The sequence below is a fragment of the Sceloporus occidentalis genome, unplaced genomic scaffold (genome assembly GCF_023333645.1).
Source record: "Sceloporus occidentalis isolate IW3139 unplaced genomic scaffold, rSceOcc1.0.p SCAF_1, whole genome shotgun sequence".
Lineage (NCBI taxonomy): Eukaryota > Metazoa > Chordata > Lepidosauria > Squamata > Phrynosomatidae > Sceloporus > Sceloporus occidentalis.
This window is the reverse complement of record NW_028316981.1, coordinates 275,028,104-275,053,861: the sequence shown is the minus strand read 5'-3', so window position 1 is coordinate 275,053,861 and position 25,758 is coordinate 275,028,104. Positions and strand designations below refer to the sequence as shown.

The 25,758-nt window shown below is 40.1% G+C and overlaps 1 protein-coding gene across 3 annotated transcripts in view; it reads right to left on the bottom strand.

The window, feature by feature from the left end:
• BDP1 (BDP1 general transcription factor IIIB subunit) overlaps nucleotides 1-25,758 on the bottom strand; it is a 79,700-nt gene that overhangs the window by 18,427 nt on the left and 35,515 nt on the right. For 2 of the 3 annotated variants that reach the window (XM_089493970.1, XM_089493984.1), the window contains exons 19-33: nucleotides 24,762-24,952; nucleotides 23,338-23,560; nucleotides 22,044-22,225; nucleotides 20,355-20,574; nucleotides 20,062-20,186; nucleotides 17,934-18,147; nucleotides 14,297-14,499; nucleotides 13,522-13,741; nucleotides 10,640-10,848; nucleotides 10,111-10,486; nucleotides 9,360-9,467; nucleotides 8,843-8,876; nucleotides 8,103-8,234; nucleotides 7,863-7,982; nucleotides 4,623-4,706 (exon numbers count right to left, since the gene is read on the bottom strand). In XM_089493970.1, coding sequence (XP_089350096.1) covers nucleotides 4,623-4,706; nucleotides 7,863-7,982; nucleotides 8,103-8,234; nucleotides 8,843-8,876; nucleotides 9,360-9,467; nucleotides 10,111-10,486; nucleotides 10,640-10,848; nucleotides 13,522-13,741; nucleotides 14,297-14,499; nucleotides 17,934-18,147; nucleotides 20,062-20,186; nucleotides 20,355-20,574; nucleotides 22,044-22,225; nucleotides 23,338-23,560; nucleotides 24,762-24,952 — 2,641 coding nt within the window. The remainder of the gene's footprint in view (nucleotides 1-4,622; nucleotides 4,707-7,862; nucleotides 7,983-8,102; nucleotides 8,235-8,842; nucleotides 8,877-9,359; nucleotides 9,468-10,110; nucleotides 10,487-10,639; nucleotides 10,849-13,521; nucleotides 13,742-14,296; nucleotides 14,500-17,933; nucleotides 18,148-20,061; nucleotides 20,187-20,354; nucleotides 20,575-22,043; nucleotides 22,226-23,337; nucleotides 23,561-24,761; nucleotides 24,953-25,758) is intronic. The other variant, XM_089493978.1, reaches the window with a different exon arrangement.

The following is a 25,758-nucleotide window of genomic DNA, read 5'->3' as shown; positions in this document are numbered from 1 at the left end:
TGCTCTCATATTATCCAATTCCCTTCTAAAGTCTAACATTCTGCTGGCAGGCAAGTCTTCTGTAACTGATGACCTAATAGATCTGACAATTTAAGAGGGATGTGTTGAGCTCTATAAAATGTTAATGTTTGTTTGAAACTGTTTTAATTGGTGCTTTAATGGCATAATTGGTTTAATTTGTATTTTTATTTATTTATTTATCGTATTTATTTATTTATTTTTAAATAATTGTGCTGCAAGTAGCCTTGTATCTCCTATCCTGGGAGAAAGGTGGAACATAATTTCAATGAATAAATAAATTACATTATTGCATTTTGCACCAAAACTATCAATCATTACAAAATCCAGAATTCTGCAACTGAAGTATATTGAACAGCTTAAGAAAATTTGTATACCTTATGGCACAGGTGAACAAAGGGAGGGCATTTGGGGACAATAAATTATAATTTATTTATTTATGACAGTGAGGATGCAGCCCTTCAAGTTCTCCTGCATAGTTGCCACAGTTGCCCATCCTTGTTATATGGGACACCACAGATTAGAATCATAGAGTTGGAAGAGACCACAAGGGCCATTCAGTCCAACCACCTGAAAACATCTTAAGTTAGTGGAATTTCCAGGGAAATCAATGTTAAAAATTAGTCATAACTAAATTAAGTTGTTCTGATTGCAATGAAGCTTGCTTCTGATATACATGAACAGAATTGCACACAAGTTCCTACAGTTTAGCGCCTAGGGTTGCTGCTACGCTGTAGAAATAAAGCAGTTTGACACCACTTTAACTGTCATGACTCAATGCTATGGAAAGCTGGGATCTGTAGTTTTGTGAGATATTTAGCCTCCCATGCCATGGAGCTGGGTATCCCACCAAACTACAAATCTCAGAATTCCACAGCATTGAGCCAAGTGGTATCAAACTAATTTATTTCTGCTGTGTATCATTGTTAGCATGGCCATTTCAAAGGACATCATCTATTCATGAGTGACTGTTGCAATCAGCTGACTCATCAGCCAATGAACTAAAAGTCTAAAGAAACAACCCCAAATTATGGCCTGTCTTGGGCTTCCTCAATTAAAGGTTACAGAATTGAACATGTTTTCGTGCTGATAGTAACCTGTTTTAGCCTTTCTTCTGCCCTTTGCTTTTTCCCCCTTTTAAAGAAAATTTATTGTCCATTTCAGTGCCATTTATATGCAAACGACAGATAAGCAAATGATACTCCATTCTACTTCATTCCAAGCAAGCTACCTCAGTTCTAAACCAGTGCCTGTCAACAATAATGGAATAGATAAGGTTGAACAAATTGAAACCTAGGCCCAGAACCAACAGGCTTTTGTGGTGCCTTCGTCACATGTGAAGGTTGCCTGGTGGGCGAAGTGCTCACACAGCCAGCAACCCTTGCATGTGATGAGGGCGCCGCAGCTGCGGTGCACCCACCACATAGGGTGCATAATGGTGACGTTGCAGCTGCGCCGCTTCCAGACGGGGTGGTGCAGCTGCAATGTCACCGCACTGGCTCTGGCGCTTTGTGGCATTGAAGTTGCGCCGCAAAAAGGAGCCGCTTCCGGGCACTCCTTTTTTGCTGCGTAGCTGCACTCCTTTAGTTGCTGTGGCGCTGCTGTGCAGCAGAGAGGCGCCTCCCCGGCACCTCTTTCTGGCGGTCTGTACCCCGCCCAAATCCAGATGAGACAGAGCTACTTCTGATCAATTGAAAGGCAGATCAGGGAATAGGGATTCAGCTAATGCTAGATAGGATTACATTTCCTCTAAAGGTGCAGGTTCATAGTTTGAGTATGCTCTTGAATTCAATCCTGAGAATGAAAGCTCAAGTTTCAGCGTGGACCAGGAATGCTTATGCTTGTGTGCTAGTTGTATCTATTCCCAGAGATGTCAGAACTGGCCTGGGAGGGACACATTCCTTAGTTACACCCATTTAGATTATTGCTAACACATTGTACATGGAGCTGCCTTCAAAGAGTATTTGGAAACTTTAGAAAGTCCAAAGAGTTGCAGATAGATTGTTAACTGTGGCTGGCTATAGGGAGCACACAACTCACTTGTTGCAACAACTCCACTGGCTGATGATCTGGGCACAATTAAAAGTGCTGATCATGACCTAAAAAGCCGTATATGGTTTTGGTTTCTAGATTATCTGAAAGATTGTATTCTCCCATATGAGCCTGCCTGTGCTTTGAGATCTTCTGGAGGGGTGCTTCTCTCTGTCACACCACCCTTACAGGTATATCTAGTAGAACATCAGAGAGGCCTTCTCAGTAGCTGCTCCCTTCTAGAACTAGAACTCCCTTCCTTGGGAAGTTAGATTGGCATCCTCCCTGCTATCTTTTCATAGGCAGGCGAAGACCTTTATGTTTCAGCAGGCCTTTGATGTGTCAAAGCTGTGGATATAGTATATCTTGATTTCAGTAAGGCCTTTGACAAGGTTTCCCATGACATTCTTGCAAACAAGCTTGTAAAATGTGGGCTAGACAAGGTAACTGTTACATGGATTTGTAACTGGTTGAGCGGCTGAACCCAAAGGGTGCTCAACAATGGCACCTTTTCATCCTGGAGAGAAGTGACCAGTGGGATCCCACAGGGCTCTGTCCTAGGGCCAGTGTTATTCAACATCTTTATCAATGACCTGGATGACAGAATTGGGAGCATACTTATCAAATTTGCATATGACACCAAATTAGGAGGAATAGCTAATACCCCCGAGGATAGGATCAAAATTCAAAACGACCTGAATAGACTTGAAAGCTGGGCCAAAGCTAACAAAATGAAATTCAACACAGAGAAATGTAAGGTACTGCACTTAGGTCAGAAAAATAAAATGCACAGATATAGGATGGGGCACACCTGGCTGAATGAGACTACATGTGAAAGGGATCTAGGAGTCCAAGTAGACCACAAGTTGAACATGAGTGAACAGTGGGATGTGGCAGCTAAAAAGGCCAATGCAATTTTAGGCTGCATCAATAGAAGTATAGTGTCTAGATCAAGAAAAGTAATAGTGTCACTGTATTCTGCTTTGGTCAGGGCCCACCTGGAATATTATGTCCAGTTCTGGGCACCACAATTTAAAAAGGACATTGAGAAACTGGAGCGTGTCCAAAGGAGGGCGACTAAAATGGTGAAAGGTCTGGAAACCATGCCCTATGAGGAACGACTTAGGGAGCTGGGGATGTTTAGCCTGGAGAAAAGAAGATTAAGAGGTGATATGATAGCCCCATTTAAATATTTGAAGGGATGTCATATTGAGGAGGGAGCAAGCTTGTTTTCTGCTGCTGCAGAGAACAGGACCCAGAACAATGGATGCAAGCTCCAGGAAAAGAGATTCCACCTCAATATTAGGAGGAACTTCCTGACAGTAAGGGCTGTTCGACAGTGGAACAAATTCCCTTGGAGTGTAGTGGAGTCTCCTTCCTTAGAGGTCTTTAAGCAGAGGCTGGATCGCCATCTGTCGGGGATGCTCTGATTTGGATTTCCTGCATGGCAGGGGGTTGGACTGGATGGCCCTTGTGGTCTCTTCCAACTCTATGATTCTATTTGTTCAGGAGAAAAATGGCATTTCAGAATGTGCAATACAGTTTGCTGATTTCTTTTTAATTGTCTTGCTCTTAACTGCTTTTTGTTCCACTGTTATTTTAATTATATTTTAAATTTTTGCATGATATGAATTTTACTTTTGCATCTATGTTAACCTCTGTAAAATGCCTCTAATCCCAGACTAGACAAAAGGTAGTGCATAAATAAATGTTGCTATTGCTGTTGCTGTTGGGATAGTGGGGCTTCTCATTAATCCCTCTTTTATTATAGAATGATCACTCACAGATAAAAGTTTGCTGGGTGCCTACTTTGTCCTTCAGTGAGAGGATGGTTTTTTTAAAATATTTTTTAACTTCTTGTATGTTTTAATGTTAATTTTTCTGTTTTAATTTGATTATTTTAACTGTTTTAAATTCTTATTGTAAAGTTTTAAAATGTTTTTAGCTTGTGAGCTGCCTTGGGTCCCTTTCTGGGAGAAAGGTGGCATAAAATTGAAATTAATGAATAAATAAAATTTAGTGGCAGGCAAAGACTACACTTGCATTGCAGAAATAATGCAGTTTGATACCACTTTAACTGCCATGACTCCATGCTATGGAATTTTGGGATGTGTAGTTTGTTGGCACCAGAGCTCTCTGACAAAGTAGGCTAAATAACTCACAAAACTAGAAATCCCAGAATTCATAGCACTGAGCCATGGCAGTTAAAGCTGTGTCAAACTGCATTATTTCTGCAATGCAGATTAGACCATAGAGCTTTTCCTTTCTCATTAATCTTTTCAGGTTCAGTTTTATTCTTATTGACTGTTTTATATTTTAACTGGGGTCTACTTAAAAATAATACAGGAAGGTATATAATAAAAAAAAATTCTCTATTCTGTTCTCATTTGGCTTTGATGCATGAAGTTTGCATATTTCCCTCCATGTAACAGCAAAATGGAAGACAAAGCGGAAAGTAATATGCTAGATTTGCAATGCATTAGTAGAATAGGCTTATTCAACAATAATTTTGATGCTGAAATACAGAGGGAGAAAGAAAACTGTGAAGCCATTCATGATAATATGTATCATACCTTGGGTGGCAATGTTTAGCTGGAACACTGGATCTCTCATAGCAAGTAAAGTCATGGCTGCCTCAGTACTTCCATCATTAATCCCTGAAAGACATATACATGCATTTGCAAAACAAAATAAACAAAGTATATTTTGGTAACAAATAAAAAAATCTCAGGCTAACTTTGGAGGAGAAAAATTTTGTTTCTAGAACATTCTAGCTTTAGATGCAGGCTTTTAAAAAATGAATGAATGAATTCCTCCCCTCCCTCCTTCCAACTGTCATCTTCTGGCCTTAGAGGGAGCGAAAAGACAGGCCCAATGCCATCGAGCCTGAAGAAGAAGAGCCGGCCTCAATTAAGAAAAAAAGCCCTCCCTCCAGTCCATCTGCCTTGGTCCAGGCCTCAGAGGGAGAGAAGAACTGCTGGACCTGATCCCCTCCCCTGCCACCATTCCCTTCTCCTTTTGTGTCATGTCTTTTTAGATTGTAAGCCTTTTTATTATCCCCTCTGTTGTAAGCCACCCGGATTCCCAGTGATTGGGTGGCATATAAATAAATCCTATTATTATTATTATTATTATTATTATGAATGAGTGAATGAATGAATGAATGAATGAAATGAGGCCCCTCCCTCCTCAACTGTCATCTCGGCCTGAGAGGGAGTCATCAGGCAGACCAGCAACATCTTGGACTGCCTGAAGGAAGAGGCCCCTCCCTCCTCAACTGTCATCTTGGCCTCAGAGGGAGCGATCAGGCAGACCCAGCAACATCTTGGACTGCCTGAAGGAAGAGGCCCCTCCCTCCTCAACTGTCATCTTGGCCTCAGAGGGAGCGATCAGGCAGACCCAGCAACATCAGGGACTGCCTGAAGGAAGAGGCCCCTCCCTCCTCAACTGTCATCTCGGCCTCAGAGGGAGCCATCAGGCAGACCCAGCAACATCAGGGACTGCCTGAAGGAAGAGGCCCCTCCCTCCTCAACTGTCATCTCGGCCTCAGAGGGAGCCATCAGGCAGACCCAGCAACATCAGGGACTGCCTGAAGGAAGAGGCCCCTCCCTCCTCAACTGTCATCTCGGCCTCAGAGGGAGCCATCAGGCAGACCAGCAACATCTTGGACTGCCTGAAGGAAGAGACTTCTCCCTCCTTTAACTGTATTTTGTATTGTATTACGATTTTACTGTACACCGCTATGATCATCGCAGAATAGCGGTCTATAAATAAAACATTATTATTATTATTATTATTATTATTATTAATTCAGCATCCTTCTACAAATCTCAAAATGCTTTCCAATATCTAAATCCAACTGCTAGTGCAAACCAGATTAAATCTGCTGCATGAATAGAAATATGGGGGCTGTCCTAATGGACAAAAGAAACCCCATTTCAACCCATTTTGAGCCTTACTGACCCCCGCTTTGCTCTGCACCAACATGGAAATTGCACATTATTGCACCAGTGTATAAACTGCACAACGTGAGTGGGTAAATGCAGAATGGCCCAGACGGCTTATGGAAGCAGTCTGAAGCATATGCCCTGTGCCCAGCATGATGCCGACACCTTCCCTGCCAGATGTTCCTGCAACAGAAATTTCATTGTTCATGTTCACTTTCTGCCTCCTACATAGTTGCTGGCACCATTGCTCACCATAGGAGTTCCTTTGTCCACTGCTCACCTCTTGAGCACACAGGTGCACTGGTGCCCTGCTGCACTTTCAGTGCTTCTCGCCCATGCACAGCAGGATGGCAGAAAAAAGAGGCGTAGGGATCTCCTGGATCATTGCAGAGACCACTGATCTCATAGCCATACAGAGACAGAACAGTATGCTGGAGGAACTCCAGCAGACCTATTAGAACACTGAGTTGTTCAAGAGTCTCAGAAGAGATGAGGCCCAAGGGGTACAAATGAGCATGGCAGTGTTGTGGGAATCTCTTGTATGAACACTGGCTGAAAGACTCATGTCACCCTAATTAAAAAAAAAAACCTTGAAAGTACACTCCCACTGAGTCCAGAGGATGTGTCCAATGGTTCACCAATGCCCTATACTATGCACCACAGATCCTGCAGTACTGAACCACGCTGCCCCCCTGCCCCCAGTGGTTCACCTGGCTGAGACCCGAAGGATGAGGGACCAATGGCCAACAATGGTGGTGGCCACAAGTGTAGTGGAGCAGAACTTGGGACACAAGGGACCTCCTGGAACACCTGAAGCAAGAGAGGGACCCATGCCCATGAGTACAGGGAGAAGGAGACAGAGGAAAGATGTAGGTAGACGGATCGCAAACAGGAGTCCAGGGAGAGTGAGGCAGAGTGCCAGAGATTAGTGGATGAGTGAGCCCTCCAGCAGGAGGAACACCTCGCTGCAGCCCTGGAGACCTAGACTGCCCTACTGGCTACTCTTGGGGCAAAGACTGGCCTGGCCCAGGGTGATGGCAAGGGAATTGTGTGTCATGGGACAGGCCAGGAATTGCACCAATGCTCCAGGAGGAGGGAGCAGCCATGGAGGTGGACATCTAGGAACCCTGCATAGAGAAATTGATCAGCCCCCTCAGCCAACTGGTGCCTGGGATCCCCCACCCCCACCCATGTGTTGAAACAGCAATCCTCCCAACAAGGGAGGCCACCCACAGGCAAGCATCCCAGAACCCACCCCCAGTGACACAGGGCAGAACCAAGCTAGATCAACAACAACAGCCACTTCCCCCAGCAAGGACTAGACCATCCTCAATCACCCTGCCCACTTCTGAATGCTTCCAAAGCCCTGTCTCCCATTGCCCTCCCTATCACTGATGCACCACTTTGACCCATAACACACTTCATGATGCTGAATAACGACAAACACATCATTTGTAGAATAATAAAAAGCATTTGTTAAAACTATACAAAAGCATAAGAACCAACAGTACAAGGGCAGAAGGAAGTATGTACGCAGAAAGGAGGATGTGTGTACAGGTGGGATTCATGGCTGGACAGCTTGACATTGCCCTAGGAGGGCCTGGAGGCTTTCCTAAATCTCCTTCAACTGGCCCTCCTTAGCAGAGACCCTCTGCTCTAGTCGGCGAGCTACAAGAAATGATCAAGGGGCATGGAGGTTAGTAGACTGCTGTAGACTCATCCATTGGAAATTATGGGCAGTGACCACATGGGCAGCCACTGCCACCGATGCAACATGCACCAGAAAGGGCTGCTGTTCCCCACATATAGTCCTTCTGCTAGCTACACAGAGGCACTTCTCCTGTCCTGTTCATCTACCAACCTCACCTTGTACTCTGTCCTCCCCCTGCGAAGTGATAAGGTGAGCAAGCAGGGACAGCGGAACAGCCCCTCCTCTGGTACTGCTCTTCATGCCATGGCTGGGACCAGCACCACCTTCATCACCTGCTGAGAAGGAGGGGGGAAATCAAGTCACCAGTAAGGTCATGTCAGTGCTAAGGGGAGAGGAGACCTACAGGAGCACCATGGCTGCAGCATCATACAGCCATACTGCTAAAGGAGACCTACCTTCCGAGTGGCTGCACTCCTCCTTTTCCTGCCCCTCAATGCCAGAGGTCAACTCCTGGGAACCAGAGGACAGAAAGCTAGATAGCTTCCCCTCCCCATTTTGATCTCCCTGTTGCTGGTACCTGTGCACCCCTGCAATGAAGGACAATGAGAAAGCCATTAGGTGCAGCGGAGGGCAGCCTGGAGTGGGGGAGACAAGGGCATTGTCCCTATGAAAACTGGCCAGCATGGCACAGACCCAGCACTGACCTAGTAGTTATTGGTTGCACCAGCTCTGCCGACCTGCTCTTACCCAGAGGGAATGAGCCGCTCAAAAAACAGAGACCACTGACTTATCAGGGGTTCTTTCCCATGCTCCTCCAGAGCATCAAGGAACATATCCTTCAGTTCCTTAAATTTGCTTCAGCACTCAAAGTACCTTATTCAGAAGACTGAGAAACTATATAGTTTCCCAGTCCTCTGAATCAAGTTTTATGGGCCAAAGGGAGCTGCAGTAAAAGAGAGGGGATCAGCCTCACACCCAGCTCCACTGATGGAAGTAATTCTATCAAGAAAAGCATCATAGAGAATCCTGGGCATTATCTTCATTGGCATTAGCTCTCAGGCTAGTAAAATTTCAACCCTAGTGCCTGCTGCTTATTTTATTGAAAACTAAAACATTTTTAAAGGTCAGTAGTATCAAAATTCACAAATTTAACAAAGAGACAGACTTCACAAGTAAATGCTAGCTGGACATTTACCTGTTTCCTTTCTTTGCTCTTCTTGTATAACAACCTTGGGAATTAAAAAATACAAGTCATTACTACATTTATGGATTTTTTCAGTTCAATTAGATTATGTAAATTATGTTTTTCAGTTTGCACTGCTAGTGACAATTATAAGTTGTCATAAAAAAACAAATGGTAAACAGTTCATAAAAAACAAGCAGACTTCAGCCTAAAATATTATGGCTATGTTACAAACTATGCCTAGGCTTAGATGTTACTACATCTTTTCTGTGTCTTGCTAGTTCTACCCTGGGCTCTATTGCCCATTATCCAAATCTTCCTGATAGCTACTGTTATTTCAGGTTGGCTGTTGCTCTACCAAAGTACAGATATAAAAAATATATTCTAAGTACAACATTCTGACTTAAGACTTTCTAAAGGTCCACACCTCAGTCTCACTTCCCTAGGCACACTTAATATGAGAAAAAAATTTTTAATAAGATATACAACATGAACAAGGAAATAATGTGTGAGGGATACACAAACTTACAACTTGTGATGGACAGGAATGTTTAGTTAGCTGTATCTCAGGCTGAGCAGCTACATTCAGTTCATTGGTGAGACATGGCTCAGGTGCAACATCTTCATATATCTCAAGCTGTTAAGGGCAGGGAGAAAGAAACATAACAATTCAAGAGTTTTTGTCTCCAAAAAAATTCACCCTAATATCCCAAACACAACTCCAAAAGATTCTCTGTGTATATTACAACTGTTTTTTATATGCCTAATAAATCTGAAGAAGTGCCAAATGTTTCATAGTCCTCAAAAGACAAATCTATCCTAAAAATATTTATGCAAAAGCAAAAAATTGATTTACTAATAGTAAATATGCCAATAATTGCAGTTCCAGGAAAGTATTCACATTAAAGCTAACAGAAATAGATTCAATGGGAAAGTTAAGATCACACTGGCTAAACTAATGACATCAGAGTACCAGGTTGTCAGAAAATTGGACCATGAGGGTAGTTTCCAAACTTGGGTCTCCAGATGATGTTGGATTTCTAAATTACATAATCCCTGACCATTGATTAAGCTATCTGAGGCTTTTGAGAATAAGCCTAACATCTAATATCAATAGATTTAGTCTTTTTTCACTAATAATTCTTTATTATTTTACAGTGCAAGTTGAGTTGCTTGGTGACTGCTATTAAGTAGATTTGAAATTACCATTTCACACTGCTGAAATAGCAAATAGCTCACTTCACTAGCAGCCATGTTGTAATATATTATTTCTGTCATACCTCTTCCATAGTTTCCTCAATTTGAACAGGTACCGGATTTGGAGACCGAAGCCCTTTAGGAACAAACACTGGTGCTTTGTTTACTTCCTCTGGTGAAAAACATTCAACTTCATAGTCCAGTTCAAAGTCGTCGTCATCATCATCTCCTTCTTCTTCCTGAGATGAAGCTCTAAGGGTCACTAGGCTAACTTTTGTACTCCCAGATTCTTTTCTGCTTTTTTTGCGAAGGGTTGATTTTAAGCTTCTGCCTTTGCTAACTTTTGGTTTCATCTTGTAGTGAGGCTTTTCCTTCTCAGCATGGTTGCTCTCAGATTCAGATGGTGCCCATGAGGCAGAGATGTTTTTCCTCTGTTTAAGTGTCCTTCTTGGTTGTTTTCTAAGTATAAAGGAAGGTATTTTATCAAAAACAGAATTGATTGAAAAGGGCTGTTACATATTTTTTTAAAAAGTTACAGATTTATTTAGCCATAAAGTCATTTATATTTTATCCTTCTACTCCTTTTAAAAAAGGATAATCCTCAAACTTTACCTTTTTAATGTTTGAGATGCTCTTCCATGGACAGAAAGGGACTTCAGTGTTTCTTTCTTGATTTGACTTTCACTCCCTGAGGTCTCTTCTAAAGAGTCACATTTTTCAGAGTGCCTGCTTCTTTTTGGAGAAACTGTCTCAGTGCTATCTGTACTATCTTTTTGCCTCAAGGATTCACATACAGCTCCCACCAAATTTCCAGAAACACGCTGGAAACAAAAAACATATATATGCCAAGTTAAAATATGTTTATCTCTTCAATGTCCTTTTTAAGCAACTTAAGATTTTCCCTCCCTTTCCTGCTCCAACCCACTTTTAAATAAAAATATATAAAACAATTTGGTGCTTTCTATAGTGGTAGATTTCAAAGATATAGTCATGTTATTCTGTAGAATCAGTACATAGAGAGATCTTGTAGCACCTTTGAGACTAACTGAAAGAAAAGCATTGGCAGCATGAGCTTTCATAGACTTCAGTCTACTTTCTCAGATGCATTTGGCAGAGTGGAAGCCAGGTACAGACATATATATGCCATTGGTATGTGAGGATGTCAATAAAAATGTCATCATAACACCTAATGGTATCAACTACAATATTAGGGCGGCCTTCATGTGCTCATCCTCCAATATGATCTATGCTTGCCTATGTCAACAATGTCCTTCAGCACTCTACACTGGGCAAACAGGCCAGTCCCTGCGCCAGAGGATAAATGGACTTAAATCAGATATTAGGAATGGGAATACACAAAAAACAGTGGCAGCACATTTCAATCTCCCTGGGCATTCCATCTCAGGCCTCAGAACAGCAGTCATTGAACAAAAGAACTACAAAGGTAGATTGGAAAGAGAAACAGAAGAACTGGAATCCATCTATAAATTACAGTCCCTCTGCAATGGGTTGAACAAAGACAATGCTTTCCTGACACTCTACACACACTTCAACACTATCTGACCCCATCCTCATGGGGGGTGCCCTACATTCATCTATTCCCCTCACCACAGGCTAGTCCCATTACAAAACTGGATCTGCCAGTTCATCTCCATGCACAAAGACCAGTTTCCTATGTCTTTGTGCACTAACGACCATAATTAAAACTTGACCTGCAACTTCCATTTCCATACACAAAGGACTTGTACAGTGGTACCCCGGGATACGAATGCGCCGCCTTACGAAATTCCCGGGTTACGAAAAAAAATTATTTAAAAAAACTGTTCCGCGTTACGAAAGTTTTTCCGGGTTACGAAAAAACTTTTGGTGCTTTTCGGCGCTATTTCGCACCAAATCGCGGCTTTTCCCCATTAGCGCCTATGGCAATTCGGCTTGCGAAAGCCTTCCGGGTTACGAAAAGGGCAGCGGAACGAATTAATTTCGTAACCCGGGGGACCACTGTAATTTGTATTGAGATCCTCAAGGGTATATATATGTCTGTACCTGGCTTCCACTCCACCAAATGCATCTTAGGAAGTAGACTGAAGTCTAGGAAAGCTCATGCTGCCAATTTCTTTCTTTCAGTTAGTCTCGAAGGTGCTACAAGATCTCTCTATATAATGAATTTGTCTAACTTTCAGAGAGCACTCTTAAGTTAATACATTGAATTTCCTTTCTTTCTAAAACGGATTTACTACTAATGTTTAACTTGCCTTTTCACTCCAGGCATTCATGCTAGCTGTTTGTCACTAGTGCAGAAAAAGTCAGGTTGTGTTAATTTTATGTGTTAATCTATTAAGCTTACAGCTTGCTTTTCCATCAGAAATATAACTACAGGCTATACTTAATTTACCAAAATTAGGTCAGAAATGTTTTGAATATCAGTCCCAGATACGAACATTGTTATTTTTGTGTGTCTTCAAGTCACTGCCAACTTGCGGCAAACCTATCATGGGGTTTTCTTGGCGAGTTTGTTCAGAGAGGGTTTGCCTTTGTCTTTGCCTTCCTCTGAGGCTGAAAGAATGTGACTTGCCCAAGATCACCCAGTGGGTTTTCATGACTGATTGGGGATCAAACCCCAGTCTCTAGTAAGAGTACAACACTCAAATCATTACACCACACTGACTCTCCACATCATAGTAGGCTAAAAATTGAATTGTCAGTTCTGACTAGAATAAATCCACTGAATCAATTGTCTTATTAAGTCAACACTCATATAAGTCCTACTGATTTAGTGCGTCTGCTCTAACTGGAATTAGCAATAGGTTCTAGCCCAGCAAGTCTACCATTTTATGAAAACTAAGAAGGGAGACCAGGAAAGAGAAAAAAATAGCTCTGCAAATTGCCAAATGTTATTAAAGCAACATGTCAAATGAAGCCTTGAGTTTACAATTTTTAAATTAACAAACACAAATCTTAAGAGCTTTAAACTTGAAAAAAGATTCTGCTAAAAGAACAGGAATTACTGCCTCCTTCTACCTACTGGAATTTTAGGCATTCCTTGGAAAGAGGAATGCATAAAAAAGAGAAAACATCCATGAAAAGTGACTTTCTAAACCTTCAATAAGGGAAAGTCCACCACCTTCCAAAGTAGTTTATTTCACTGTTGAATAGATCTTACCATCAGGATGTTCTTTCCAAGTAGTCAGAATGCCCTTCCTTGTAATATAAATTCATTGGTTTGGGTCCTCTCCTCTGGAGCAGCAGAAAACAAGGTTGCTCCAACATTTAATGGCAGCCCTTCAGATATTTAAAGATGTCTATCATATCACCTTTCAATCTTATCTTCTCCAAATATACGCATCTCCCACAACCATTCTTCACAGGTTTTCAAACTGATTTTTAGACTTTTTACTAATTTGAGTGCCCTCTCCTGGGCAAAACTGTCCACCAAAGAGGATTTAGGGCAAAACTGTCCACCAAAAGAAGATTTAGAACTACTCATTAGCACTTACCATTGATGTGGCTATTTCCCCAGGTTTGCTTCCACATAGTATTGCTTTATTTTCTGCATCTCTTTCAGTTTGGCCTTCTTTGCAAACATTTTCTGAAAAAATATCTTTCTTCTTAGTAGCTCTAGTGATGTTTGGTTTAGGCCTCTGAAGATGATACCTCATGTGTTGAGCAGGTGCTATGGTTTCTGACTGACTTCCATCTTGAGAGACAGAAATATCCCTAACCAAAAAACAAAATTAATCGACAAAACTAAGATCATGCCAGTTTTTAACTACTCTTTAAAATATCCTTTTTGAAAAGCTACTTTTAGTAGCCTGAATAACACTGAAGCTGCTGCCACACTGCAGAATTAATGCAGTTTGACACCACTTTAACTATCATGGCTTCCTCCTGCAGAATCCTGAGATTTGTAGCTTCTTGTGTCACCAGACTTCTCTGACAGAGAAGGCTAAATATAAAACAACAAATCCTGGAATTCCATAGCACTGTGCCATGGCAATTAAAGAAATGTCAAACTGCATTAATTCTGCAGTGTTGTTGCAACCTAATATTTTGCCTTTAAAATTCTGAGCCAATCTGAGTTTCTTAAAGCTTATCTGTAAAAAAACCCAAGATGTATGAGATGAGGAAATATGAACAGGGAAACATGTTTCCTTTTTTGAGCCATAACTCTTTTCATCAGTTACTACTGAAGATGAATAAAGATATACAAGAAACAGTGATGGCATCATGGTTTCAGGGTCGCATTTCAATTATTTATTTAAAATGACTTGCCTTATGGGAACATCCAGAAGTCTTCCTTCAACACCATCTTTTGTCACACAGGCTTCTTTGGGGTGTTTCAGAGGTTCACATCTCTGTGAGTTCTCAGAGGAAGAATGATTCTTTCGATCAATTACACTTTCTGGTAATCCACTGGATTCTGATTTTTCTTTTTTCTCCAAATTCCCCAGGCCAGCTTGGATATTGACTTCAACCTTAGAAATTCGAACATGTATTTATTTAAAAGGATATACCCCTAAAGCAGTGATTCCCAAACTGGTCCTCCAGGTGTTTCAGACTTCAGCTCCCAGAAGCCCCAGCCACCTTGGCCAACAGTCATGGAAATATGGGAGCTGAAGTCCAAAACACCTGGAGTACCAAAGTTTGGGAACTACTGCCCTAAAGGCTTTGTTTAGATCAGGGGTAGGCAACCTGCGGCCCGCGGGCCGGATGCGGCCCGGCGAAGCCTTGGGACCGGCCCCAGCCCGGTCCTGCCGCCGATTGCCGCTGGGGCCTTTGGGGGGCAATTGTCTATAGAAGCCTCAGAAACATGCATTTTTATTAACATTTTTTTAAAAATCAGCAATTTTTTTTCGCGTGTCCTACATTTTTTTTTAAAAAAAGTGTCTTCCATTTGAAAATTTTGTCCTACATTTGTCCTGGTTTATTTATATATTTAATTTTTTAAAAATTATTTAATTATTTATTTTTTGACTTCGGCCCCCCAGTTGTCTGAGGGACAGCAACCTGCCCCCGGCTCAAAAAGACTGCCTACCCCTGGTTTAGATTAAGTTCCAGAAGTTAGCATGGATTAGAATTTTGCTGCAGTTTTAATATGCTTGACATAACTTCCAGATTTTTCTGCTCAATTTGTGTACAAGGTCATTAAATTATGACTAGTAAGATACTGATATTTGTCCTTCCTGACTCAGCCATACTTTGTGTGTGTGTTTATATGTGCCTTCACAACACCCGGCAATTTATGGTGCCTCAAGGAATTTTATAGGGTTTTCTTGGGCAAGGAATTCACAGAAGTAGTTTGCAATTGTTTTTTTCTGAAATACAGGCTGGTTTATCTCACCATAAATTATGTTATCCATTGACAAATATGAGGCAGTACAGACCGGCACTTTGTGCCAGCCTGACTGTGTGCTAGGGCTGAACTAGGGTGGAGCATTTACATGCTCCAAACCCTAGTTCTGCTGCATGTGCGCCATTATGGCATGCACCCATCCACATGGAGCACGCCATTATGATGCATGGGCAGCGCCCAAACAGCACTCCATAGAAGGTATGTCATCATGGCACTGCTTAGAGCAGCTTCTTTTTGTTCCCGAGAGGGAGTGGATCGTTGCTGCAGCATGTGGTTGCTGTGGCAATGATCCGGGACTAAAAGGGGCGGTGTTTAGCCACCCATCGGTCGAGCCCTAGATCAGTGAGGTGCTATAAGACTGCTTTGTCATTTAATAATACAATGATAAAAGATAAAAGTTTATACAGAAGAAACACTGAATCTTAGCAAACAAGTTTTAAAAGTTGAAAATCATCTTCTTTTTTAAATACCATGTGTGGTATTCAGCTACATTCAGATGTTAGGTTAAACTATGGTTTAGCAAGATGTGAACAAGTCTGACCTCTACCCAGATTCATACATTCTTCCTGCTTTCCTCGGCCACAGCTTTTAGGACCTTTCACTTTCAATTAACCACAACTTCCTGCACCTCTGAACTTGGAACTGTGGCGAATCATAGAATTGGAAGAGACCACAAGAGCTATTTAGTCCAATCCCCTGCCATGCAGGAACTCTCAATTAAAGCATCCCTAACAGATGGCCATCCAGCCTCTGCTTAAAAACCTTCAAGGAAGGAAACTCCACCACTCCCTGAGGGAATGTGTTCCACTGTCGAACAGCCCTTACTGTTCCTCCTAATGTTGAGGTGGAATCTCTTTTCCCGTAGCTTGCATCCATTGTTCCAGGTTTCTGGAACAGCAGAAAGCAAGCTTCCTCCATCCTCAATATGACATCCCTTCAAATATTTAAATAGGGCTATGATATCACCTCTTAAGCATCTCTTCTCCAGGCTAAACAACCCCAGCTCGCAAAATCGTTCCTCATACAGCATGGTTTCCAGACCCTTCACCATTTTGGTAGCCCTCCTTTGGACATGCTCCAGCTTGTCAACATCCTTTTTGGATTGTGGTGCCCAGAATTGGACACAGTATTCCAGGTGAGGCCTGATCAAAGCAGAATAATGTGGCACTATTACTTCCCTTGATCTAGACACTGTACTTCTATTGATGCAGCCTAAATCACATTGGCCTTTTTAGCTGCTGCATCACACTGTTGACTCATGTTCAACTTGTGGTCTACTAGGACTCCTAGATCCCTTTCACACATAGTCCCATTCAGCCAGGTATCCCCCACCCTATTTTTATGTATTTCATTCTTCCGTCCTAAGTGCAGTACCTTACATTTCTCGGGGTTGAAATTCATTTTGTTAGATTTGGCCCAGCTTTCTAATCTATTTAGGTCATTCTGAATTTTGATCCTGTCCTCTGGGGTATTAGCTACCTCTCCTAATTTGGTGTCATCTGCCAATTTGATAAGCAACTATGCAAAATTCAACTATGGTTAGTTTCAGGTGAACCAACATCAACTATTTTACTATTTACCATGCTGACTTCTTTGAAATTAATCATAATTGTGGTTAACCAAAAGCAGAGGTGACAGCCTCCAAATTCTTTCCTGTGGCCATGCCACAGGAGACAGGAGATATGGGGAACATCCAGCAGAAGAAGGCAGTGCTCATTTACAGGAACATAGGAAGCTGTCTTATACCAAGTGACACCCTTGGTCCATCTGTGTCCAGCACTGTCACTTACTTGTTACATTGTATCTCTTGGGTTTCATGCAGGATTCCTTCCTAGACTTATCTGGAGAGCCCTCTTCTAAATCCCAAGAAGCCTCCCTACAGGAAGCCCTCTTCTAAATTCTACCCAGATTTCCTGGAAATCAGATAATATAAAATATGTCCAAGCTGCTATGCCTGAACCAGGGTTTTGAATCAGGGTAAAAAAATCCTTGCTTAGCCATGGAAACCCACTGGGTGGCTTTGGGCAAGTCAGTCTCTCAAACTCAGAGGAAGGCAATGGCAAATTCCCTCTGAAGAATCTTGCCTATAAAAACGTAATGACAGGTGTGCCTCAAACCTGAAAGAGCCCTGGTGGTGCAGTGATCTTTTTCATGCATGTTATATTATCTGAATTGTTATTAGTAACATAAGAACATTGCAATTGTATGTTTAGCATGTTTGTGTGTCTGTCAGCTATTATCCACCATTTGAGTTTTAAAATGAAACATTTTCATTCAATATGGAGACAATCAGGACAGAAGCTTCAGGGGACAGAAAGTGAAGGATTTTCCAATGTATATTTGATAAACATTAGCAGAGTGCTTGCAGTGAAAAGCATGGGGAGCACTTCCACACATGCACCAAGGTTTCAAGGGAAGATCCTCTGCCTTACAAGTCACTATGTGATACCTAGAAAATGAGCAGTATCTGCTGTGACATCAAAACAGTTGCTTTGATTTAAAGCAATACTTAGGAGAACTAAGATACAAACAAAAAAATCTTGTCAATTAGTTAACCTTCAATGATGGGTGCAAATCATCTTTCTTGATTATCTCCATCTCAGTGTTTCTTATTTCATCCTCAACTGAAGCATTAATATTTTCTGACACAAATTCATCCTTCTTATCCTTGATTCTTCCAATGCTGGGCCTGGCTCTCTGAAACCATCCTCTCACCAACTGAGCTGGCTTGATAGTACATGGTTTACTCTCTTGGAAGAGGGGTTTATCTCTATCAAACAAAGAGAGAAAAGGTTACTGGAGTATTCAAGGAAATATAGCTATGTGCATATTGATATGGCATTCACCCTTAAGTTTAATCTCCCCCTCTAAATAAATGAATTATTTCAAAAAATCACATCCAAAATACTAGTGAAGATTAAGGGCAGATGAATTAAACAGGCCAAACCCTCGCCATGACCCACACACGTGCATAATACAAAGCAGCAGGGGGCTGTAGGAAAGCAGAAAACCAAGTGTGAAATACAACATGAATATCTCATTGCTTGCGACTAATAAATAATTATATGCTGCTGATTAGTTCATCTTGAAATAGTGCATTTTATTTATTTAAATATATTTATATAATGTAAATCATACTTTCTGCCAAAAATGACACTCAACTTTGCTATGAGTAAGATGGCATTAGAAACATGTTAAAACACAAGAAACACCAGTTATTTCCAAAATGAAAGGTTTTTTAAAGGCTGGATGGAATAATATAATTCACAAAACAAAGGGGGAAAATTCCTCTTTGTCTGCTTGTCTAATATGGTTTCTTTATCAAAGAAAGCAGCAACACTTATACTCCCCGAATGCCTCCAACCATAACAAATCTGAAGATGAAAAGGGTTCCAAATGTTGCCAGGAGCATCACTCCATCTATGGTGGCTGTTATAGCAGACCTAACCAGAAATGTTATGAATCCAGGAAGGAGAAGGAAAAACTACTGAGTAGGAACAACAATTAATGCATTTAGATATAAAGTGATCTCAAATGTTGCAGGCTCATGCTCTTTTTTCTCTTAATGTGTGAAGGGAAGAAACTGGACATTGGGAATGGGACAACTGGAGCTACAACAGAAAGAAGGGATCAGCAAATGGAGATCACTTTAGCAGCTACACAAGCAAGAAGAGAGGCTGGAAAACTCAAAAACACAGAGACTGAGGAGGTACTAATACCTGAGCCTTTATCCCTTTACAAGCAAACACATAAGGCAAAAGAAAAGGCAAGATTTTAATCTAAAGTAACCTATTTTCTTTTTTTGTCCTATTAAAAAGGGCTAATGTGAAGTCAAAAGCTTTCATGGCTGGCATCCATAGTTTTTTTGTGGGTTTCTTGGGCTATGTGGCCATGTTCTAGAAGAGTTTCCTCCTGACGTTTCACCAGCATCTGTGGCTGGCATCTTCAGAGAAGATGATCTCTGAAGATGCTAGCCACAGATGCTGGTGAAACATCAGGAGGAAACTCTTCTAGAACATGGCCACATAGCCCAAGGAACCCACAAAAAACTATAAAAGGGGGCTTACTTTTGGGATTAGCCATTTTCTGTCGTCTAATAGATACCTCAGTGAAGTTAACACAAAACCTTCTGATAGCTAAGAAACCTTTTAAATTCTGTTCAGTTAAAACACTCCTTAGTTGCCTCCTCTCCCAGAAGAAACAGGAAACCTGTTTTGTTTTCCCTCTTCCTGTATTACTAAAAGCTTGTTTAAGGACCTAGCCAAGCTTATACCCATTGGGAACTGGTAGTTCAATAGATCTCCATAGAGTTGTAGATCTCCTAAGGTCTTATGAGTGGATCCACATGGAAGCTTCCCATGACCTGAGCCATGGCCACAAACCATGGCCAAAAGCTTTAAACTGTCTCTCCTTCACAGGTGTGCCTATTCTCTCATCCCTCTCTTAATATTCCATGCCTAATGGAAGACACAATTATTTTTTATTTCTCCCTTATTGTTCCTTGAAGTGCTTCATGAAAAAAATAAAAGGTGAGAGGAAGTTCAACATTTGCAAGTGCCAATTATCAAATTGTGGGAGAGATGTTGAAATCTGGAAGATTCATAAAATTTTAATCTTCTTATGTTTACTACCATTTGGACAGTAAAGATATTAGAGGCAGTCATGATCATGTTTGAAAACTTACCTGGGATGTAGATCTAAAATACTATGAGAGGTACTGGGCACTTGAGGGTCCTCCCAATTCACTTTCTCAGTCCCCACAAGTCTCTTTTCTAATGGTTCAGCAGATGAGACATGGAGTGGCTTTGCCTGCAATGGTGGTATTAAATATTAGAAAGAAAAACTTTATTGTTACTCTTTAGGAAAAAATATCAAGATAAATAATTCTTTTAACAATGATAAACTCAATTTTACATGGTGTTTCTAAAAAAACAGAAACTACTGAAGAACTAATCCAGTCAATTTCCTTGAATTTACCACTAGAGTAGAAGTTCTAGCAGGTTCAGGTTTTTGTAGTTCAGATTTCTCATTTTCAATAAGTGTTACTGTTGCTTCATTTGCTTTGAAAGACTGTGTTTCTTTCCTTCCAACAGCCCTTCCAACATTGGGTTTTGGTCTGTGGAATCTGCTTCTGAGTGATGGCATTGGTCGAACAACACTCTCTTTGCCTTCTTGTGAGTTCTGTTTACTGGGGGATCTGGAGAGAGGATTAAAAAATACATGGCAATTAAATCAGTTCTATGTTTCAGAAATAACATCTCTAGGATTCTCAAGATATATACATATAACAGGCTATGTCCATATTTTTTTATTATTATCCCTAAACAGAAGAAGGGAGTATTGTTCTTCCGTTGATTATATTGGTTTGTATTGTTTCTTTTACCTTGTGCACTGCCTTAAGAGGGTTCCATCAATAATGATGAATTAAAAGATAATTTAAAATAGTTAAATGAATACAATTTAGAAAAACAGAAGTTCACTATGCATAAATTATTGGTAACTACTCTTCAAATATCAAGCAACAGAATAGATGGATTTTATTGCTCTACTATTCATCACAAAAATAAGTTTGTATTATCTTGCTTCCATATTCCATAATTACACATTCAGCATTTTCATAACCATTTCTCAGTTAATTGTGACATGAATCCAAAGAACCACACATCATGTAGTTCTTGTGTCAGGATTCAATAACTCCTATTGATCCTGCCACATTTTTAGGTAATAATAATAATAATAATAATAATAATAATATTTATTTGTATTCTGCCTCTTCCTATATTGGATTGAGGTGGATGTTTGGCTTTTGTCTAGCCTCAGTGAGAAGGGGAAAATGGGAACAACAAGGTTCTCCCCTGTAAAAGAATTTAGTGTTTTGAGATACTACTGTCAACAACATTCTGGTGAGAAAGTTGACTGAGTGCGAAGTTTTGAAATAAAGTGACCAATGGTGGCTGTTGTTAGAATTCAGTGTTGGGAATCTAAATGAATTGTATAAATGCTTATGGTTTGAACTGTAACTCAGATCCATCAAAGACCTGCAGAGTGCCCACTATATTCTGTTTTCCTTTCCTTTCAATAAACTTGTCCTGTTTGACAAAGTCCAAGAGCTGTGTTATTGGCTAGGGGGGGAGGTGACCTAACAGAGAACCTGGCAGCTTGTGCCCTTGAAGATCTGCTTCTGAACAAAAGGAAACCATCAGGAATAGGACTTCATATAACACTCAGAGATTGGTCTCTTAAAAAAATCAGTGGAAACTAGCAAGCCATTTTTACAAGGAAAAGCAGATCAGAGGGATGGAACTTTCCTCTCTGTTTCATACCACCTATATCTTCATCCACAGCTACTCCATGTCCATCAACAAATTAAAATTGAGACGATGACCTGTAGCAAGGTAGTTAGGACCATACAAACTGTAAGCCAGGCACCAAAGCTGCTCTAACAATAGCTATATCAACTAAAGGTAGGGAGCCTTACTTACTTTGAAATAATGCATTAAAGTGCCTCCCGTTTCCCAGAAAGGAAAACTCCGCTGTAATAATCACTAACTGACCTTAAGTGAATTGTTTTTTATAACTTCATTTTTTTAGCCTGTGAAAAAGAACAGAAAAAAGCCAGTGTCCTCTCCCTCTAATAAATGTCCTGAAAATTCAGCAAATCCTTACCCGAGTGAAATGTTTTTCTGAGTATCTGGGGACCGTAACACCTTATTTGGTTCACCATCCTCACAGCCTGAAAGGTTTGGAGAAGACAGATGGAGGTTTTTTGGTGAAACTGCCTCTGCAGCATCTGTGGAGGACTCCTCTAACAAATGTGACAGTGGAACAAATTCACCATTTGCTGCTTCCTAAAATATTAACATAATATTCAGTATCTGATCAGAAATGCATCCAGTTCAATTATAAAGTGCAAGAGAAAAATAAATAATGTAGGAAACTCAAGTAGATCTCATTAGTCAGCAAGGACTACCAACATCTCAATCTTTGCTACATAAAACAGTATTTTCATTTCCTAAGACAGAGATGTAAGAAAATGATTATGTTATATGTCTTTCCTGTTTAAGGACAGGGTAATCTAAAAGACAATGTTGCTTCAGTTTGTAAAATCTATGCATTTTACAGTAAATCCATCTCAAATATGAAAGCGATTTGAACATCAACATACAGATTGAGTCTCCCTTTCCAGAATTCTGAAATGTGAAATATTCCAAAAATCAGAAAAAAATTCATGGATGGCTGAGATAGTGACACCTTTGCTTTTCGATGGTTCAATGCACACAAATTTTGTTTCATGCACAACATTATCTAAAACACTGTATGAAATTACATTTAGACTATGTGTATAAGGTGGCAATGGCAAATTTCCTCTGAACAAATCTTGTCATGAAAACCCCAAGGTAAGTTGGAAACAACTTGAAGGCACACAAAAACAACAACAACAACAGATGTGTATGAAACATGTATGATTTTTGTGTTTAGACTTGGGTCCTACTTCCAGGATATCTCATTATGTACAGATATGCAAATTCAAAATCCAAAAAAATCCAAAATCCCAAACATCTCTGGTCCCAAGCATTTCAGATAAAGGAGACTCAACCTGTATTCTCTTGCAGATATAATACAGAGTGCTTCTTCATGCACATTCAAAGAACTAACAATGTCCTTGACATATGATTTCCTAGAAAATGTATACTGAAAGTTCAAGAAAAATTTCACAAATTAATTTACTATGAATTATAGTCTTAAACCCTCATGTTATCTACTATTGGAAACATATAAATTAGCTGTCCTGTAAAGGACAGGTACTTTAATGTTCACTATTAAGTATGTTTTTGAGATGAAAGTAAATTAATATGTTCTATAAAAAGGAAGGTTCATTTTCATTAGTAAATGGCCATTGCACTGTGAACTATTACATTAATTATGAATATCAAAGCACCAGCTTTAAAATAAGTCTTACATCTAGGCTGGAGGACTCACTGCATTTTCTACTGATATCAACTGAACTCGCTATTGTAGTTTCACTCTCCTGTTTGTTCCCTTGCAGCTCTTTTCCTGCTTGTGATGGCGCCTCTTTTTCTGCTGCCTTTCCCAAGTTTTGCTTTGGACTAAGGCAGTGACTCTTCAAAGAATATTCTGTTTCAGCAGAAAAATCTTTTTGGTCTTGATGAAGACTGGAATCTCTGGTTCGTCAAGAAAAATCAATAGAACTATGATTATGCATTACTGAGAACAAACACAAGGTTTTGTTTCATCTTTTAAAATTCTTAAAAATCTAAAGAACACAACAGAAATTAACATATAAACAGTACAATGGGCCCTTGATATCAGCTAGGGTTTGGTTCCAGGTTCCTCTGTGGATGCCAAAATCCTTGGATACTCAAGTCCCATTAAATACAATGATATAGCAAAATGGTGTCTCTTATACAAAATGGCAAAAGTAAGGTTTGCTTTTGGGGATTTACAGTTAGCCCTCTGTATCCACGGATTTAAGCATCCACGTCTTAAAAATATATTTTTTTAAAAGTATAAATTCCAAATAGCAAACCTTAATTTTATCATTTTATATAAGGGGCACAATTTTACACCGCCAATGTATTTAACAAGACTTGAGCATCCACAGATTTTGGTATTCATGGGGGTCGTGGAACCAAACCACAGCGGGCCCACTCTATATATTTTAAAAAATATTTTCAAGCAGTGGATATGGAAAGCCTACTGTACTGCCCAATATAACAATCCAAGTGAATGTGTGTGACCTTCCTACATAGTACAATTCAGTACTAAAATGGGTGTGAGAAAGTTGAATAAAACCTGGTGATTTTAAACAATCAATTAAAAAAATTAAACCAGATTTTAAAAATTTAAATCAGTTTTTGTTTTTATAAGTACAGTTATCCCTTCTGATTCGGACCCCCCCCCCCCCGCCGGCAAATTGGAAAAACTGCAAATATTGGAGCCCATTGTTTTTAATGGCCACTGCTCCTGCACATGGCCCTGCGTGTGCCATTTTGTCCCTCCTGGCTTGCCAGCCACAGAAATTCAAAACTGCAAGCAGGAAGTCAGCAAACCAGGAGGGAAGACTGTACTCAAATCTAGATTCTGAAACCCAAGTTCTACTTTTCACATTTGAAATGAAATTTATTTCATTAGAAATGAAAACACATTTCTAATATGGTTGAAGAGAATCTATATGCAACAGAAATAATGGAGAACCTATGATCTTCCAAGTGTTGAATAAAATTTCCTGAATACCTCAACACTGACTATAAAAGACAGTGCTAATGGAAGCTGGAGTCCAACAGTGTCTAGAGGACCACAAGCTTTGAAGTATTGTAATAACTTTATGCTTATTTTTTTCTCTTCAAGATATAATGAACCAACCTTGCAGCAGAATCTGCCACAGTCTCCAGACTCTTGCTTGACAGAGATATACTTTTGAATTCATGACTCTCAAATTCCAGTGGCATCTTTCCTGGACTTGTGGGTGTAGAACCTACTTTCTCAGTACTAGCAACAGCTTTACTTTGTAACCCTTCATAGTGCAGCATGTCAGCTTCATATCTGATTGCCTCCTAGGAAATAAATGAAATTGGAGGTCTAATACCCATTAAGCCAACCAATTAATACAAATTTAAAACACAAAGAGAATTCCTAAAGCAATTATACCAGAACAAGACAGTATGATATAGCAGAAAAACTACTTTATTCTGAAAAAGCCTGTCTCATCTAATTTTAGAAGCTAAAGAACAGTTAGACATGGTTAATATGGCTAGAATGCAAACAGGGAATAGATATGGCTAGGTAAGAATTGTGTCTGAAATCTTGGATGGCCATTTGCCGGTGTTGACTGTACTGGGCTCGATGAACCACTGGTCTGACTCAACTGAGTTAAAAATAGCCCTACCTTAATTGAATTGACATAATAAAAAAGTACATTCTGAATTATCTTGGATACAGTCTGAAAATAAGAAGCCATTTCTAAACAGATGATATGTTTGGCTAAATTGTATCACATTTAAACAAAACAGTGCTGTGTTCTTAAATGTTTTGAAATCTAGACCAAGGGTTGAATAAGCCATGAGAGTAGTAAGTTCATCTTTGACTGTGGAATCTCAGAAAATGCGGTTTCAGACGAACTCATGATCAATGATAATACATTGATATGAATTAAGGTGACTTGTTGGAAAGACTACATGAGCTGCTCCTGGTCTTATAATACAAACAAACAAAACAAACAAGCTTCATTTATATACCACTTCATAGCACCTAAGCAGTGTAATACTTCACTCTTATACTAGCTCTATGTATAGTATACACTTATTATCATGTTCATAAAAACACAATGAGTGTCCTGGCACAATCATTTATAGAAACGTAA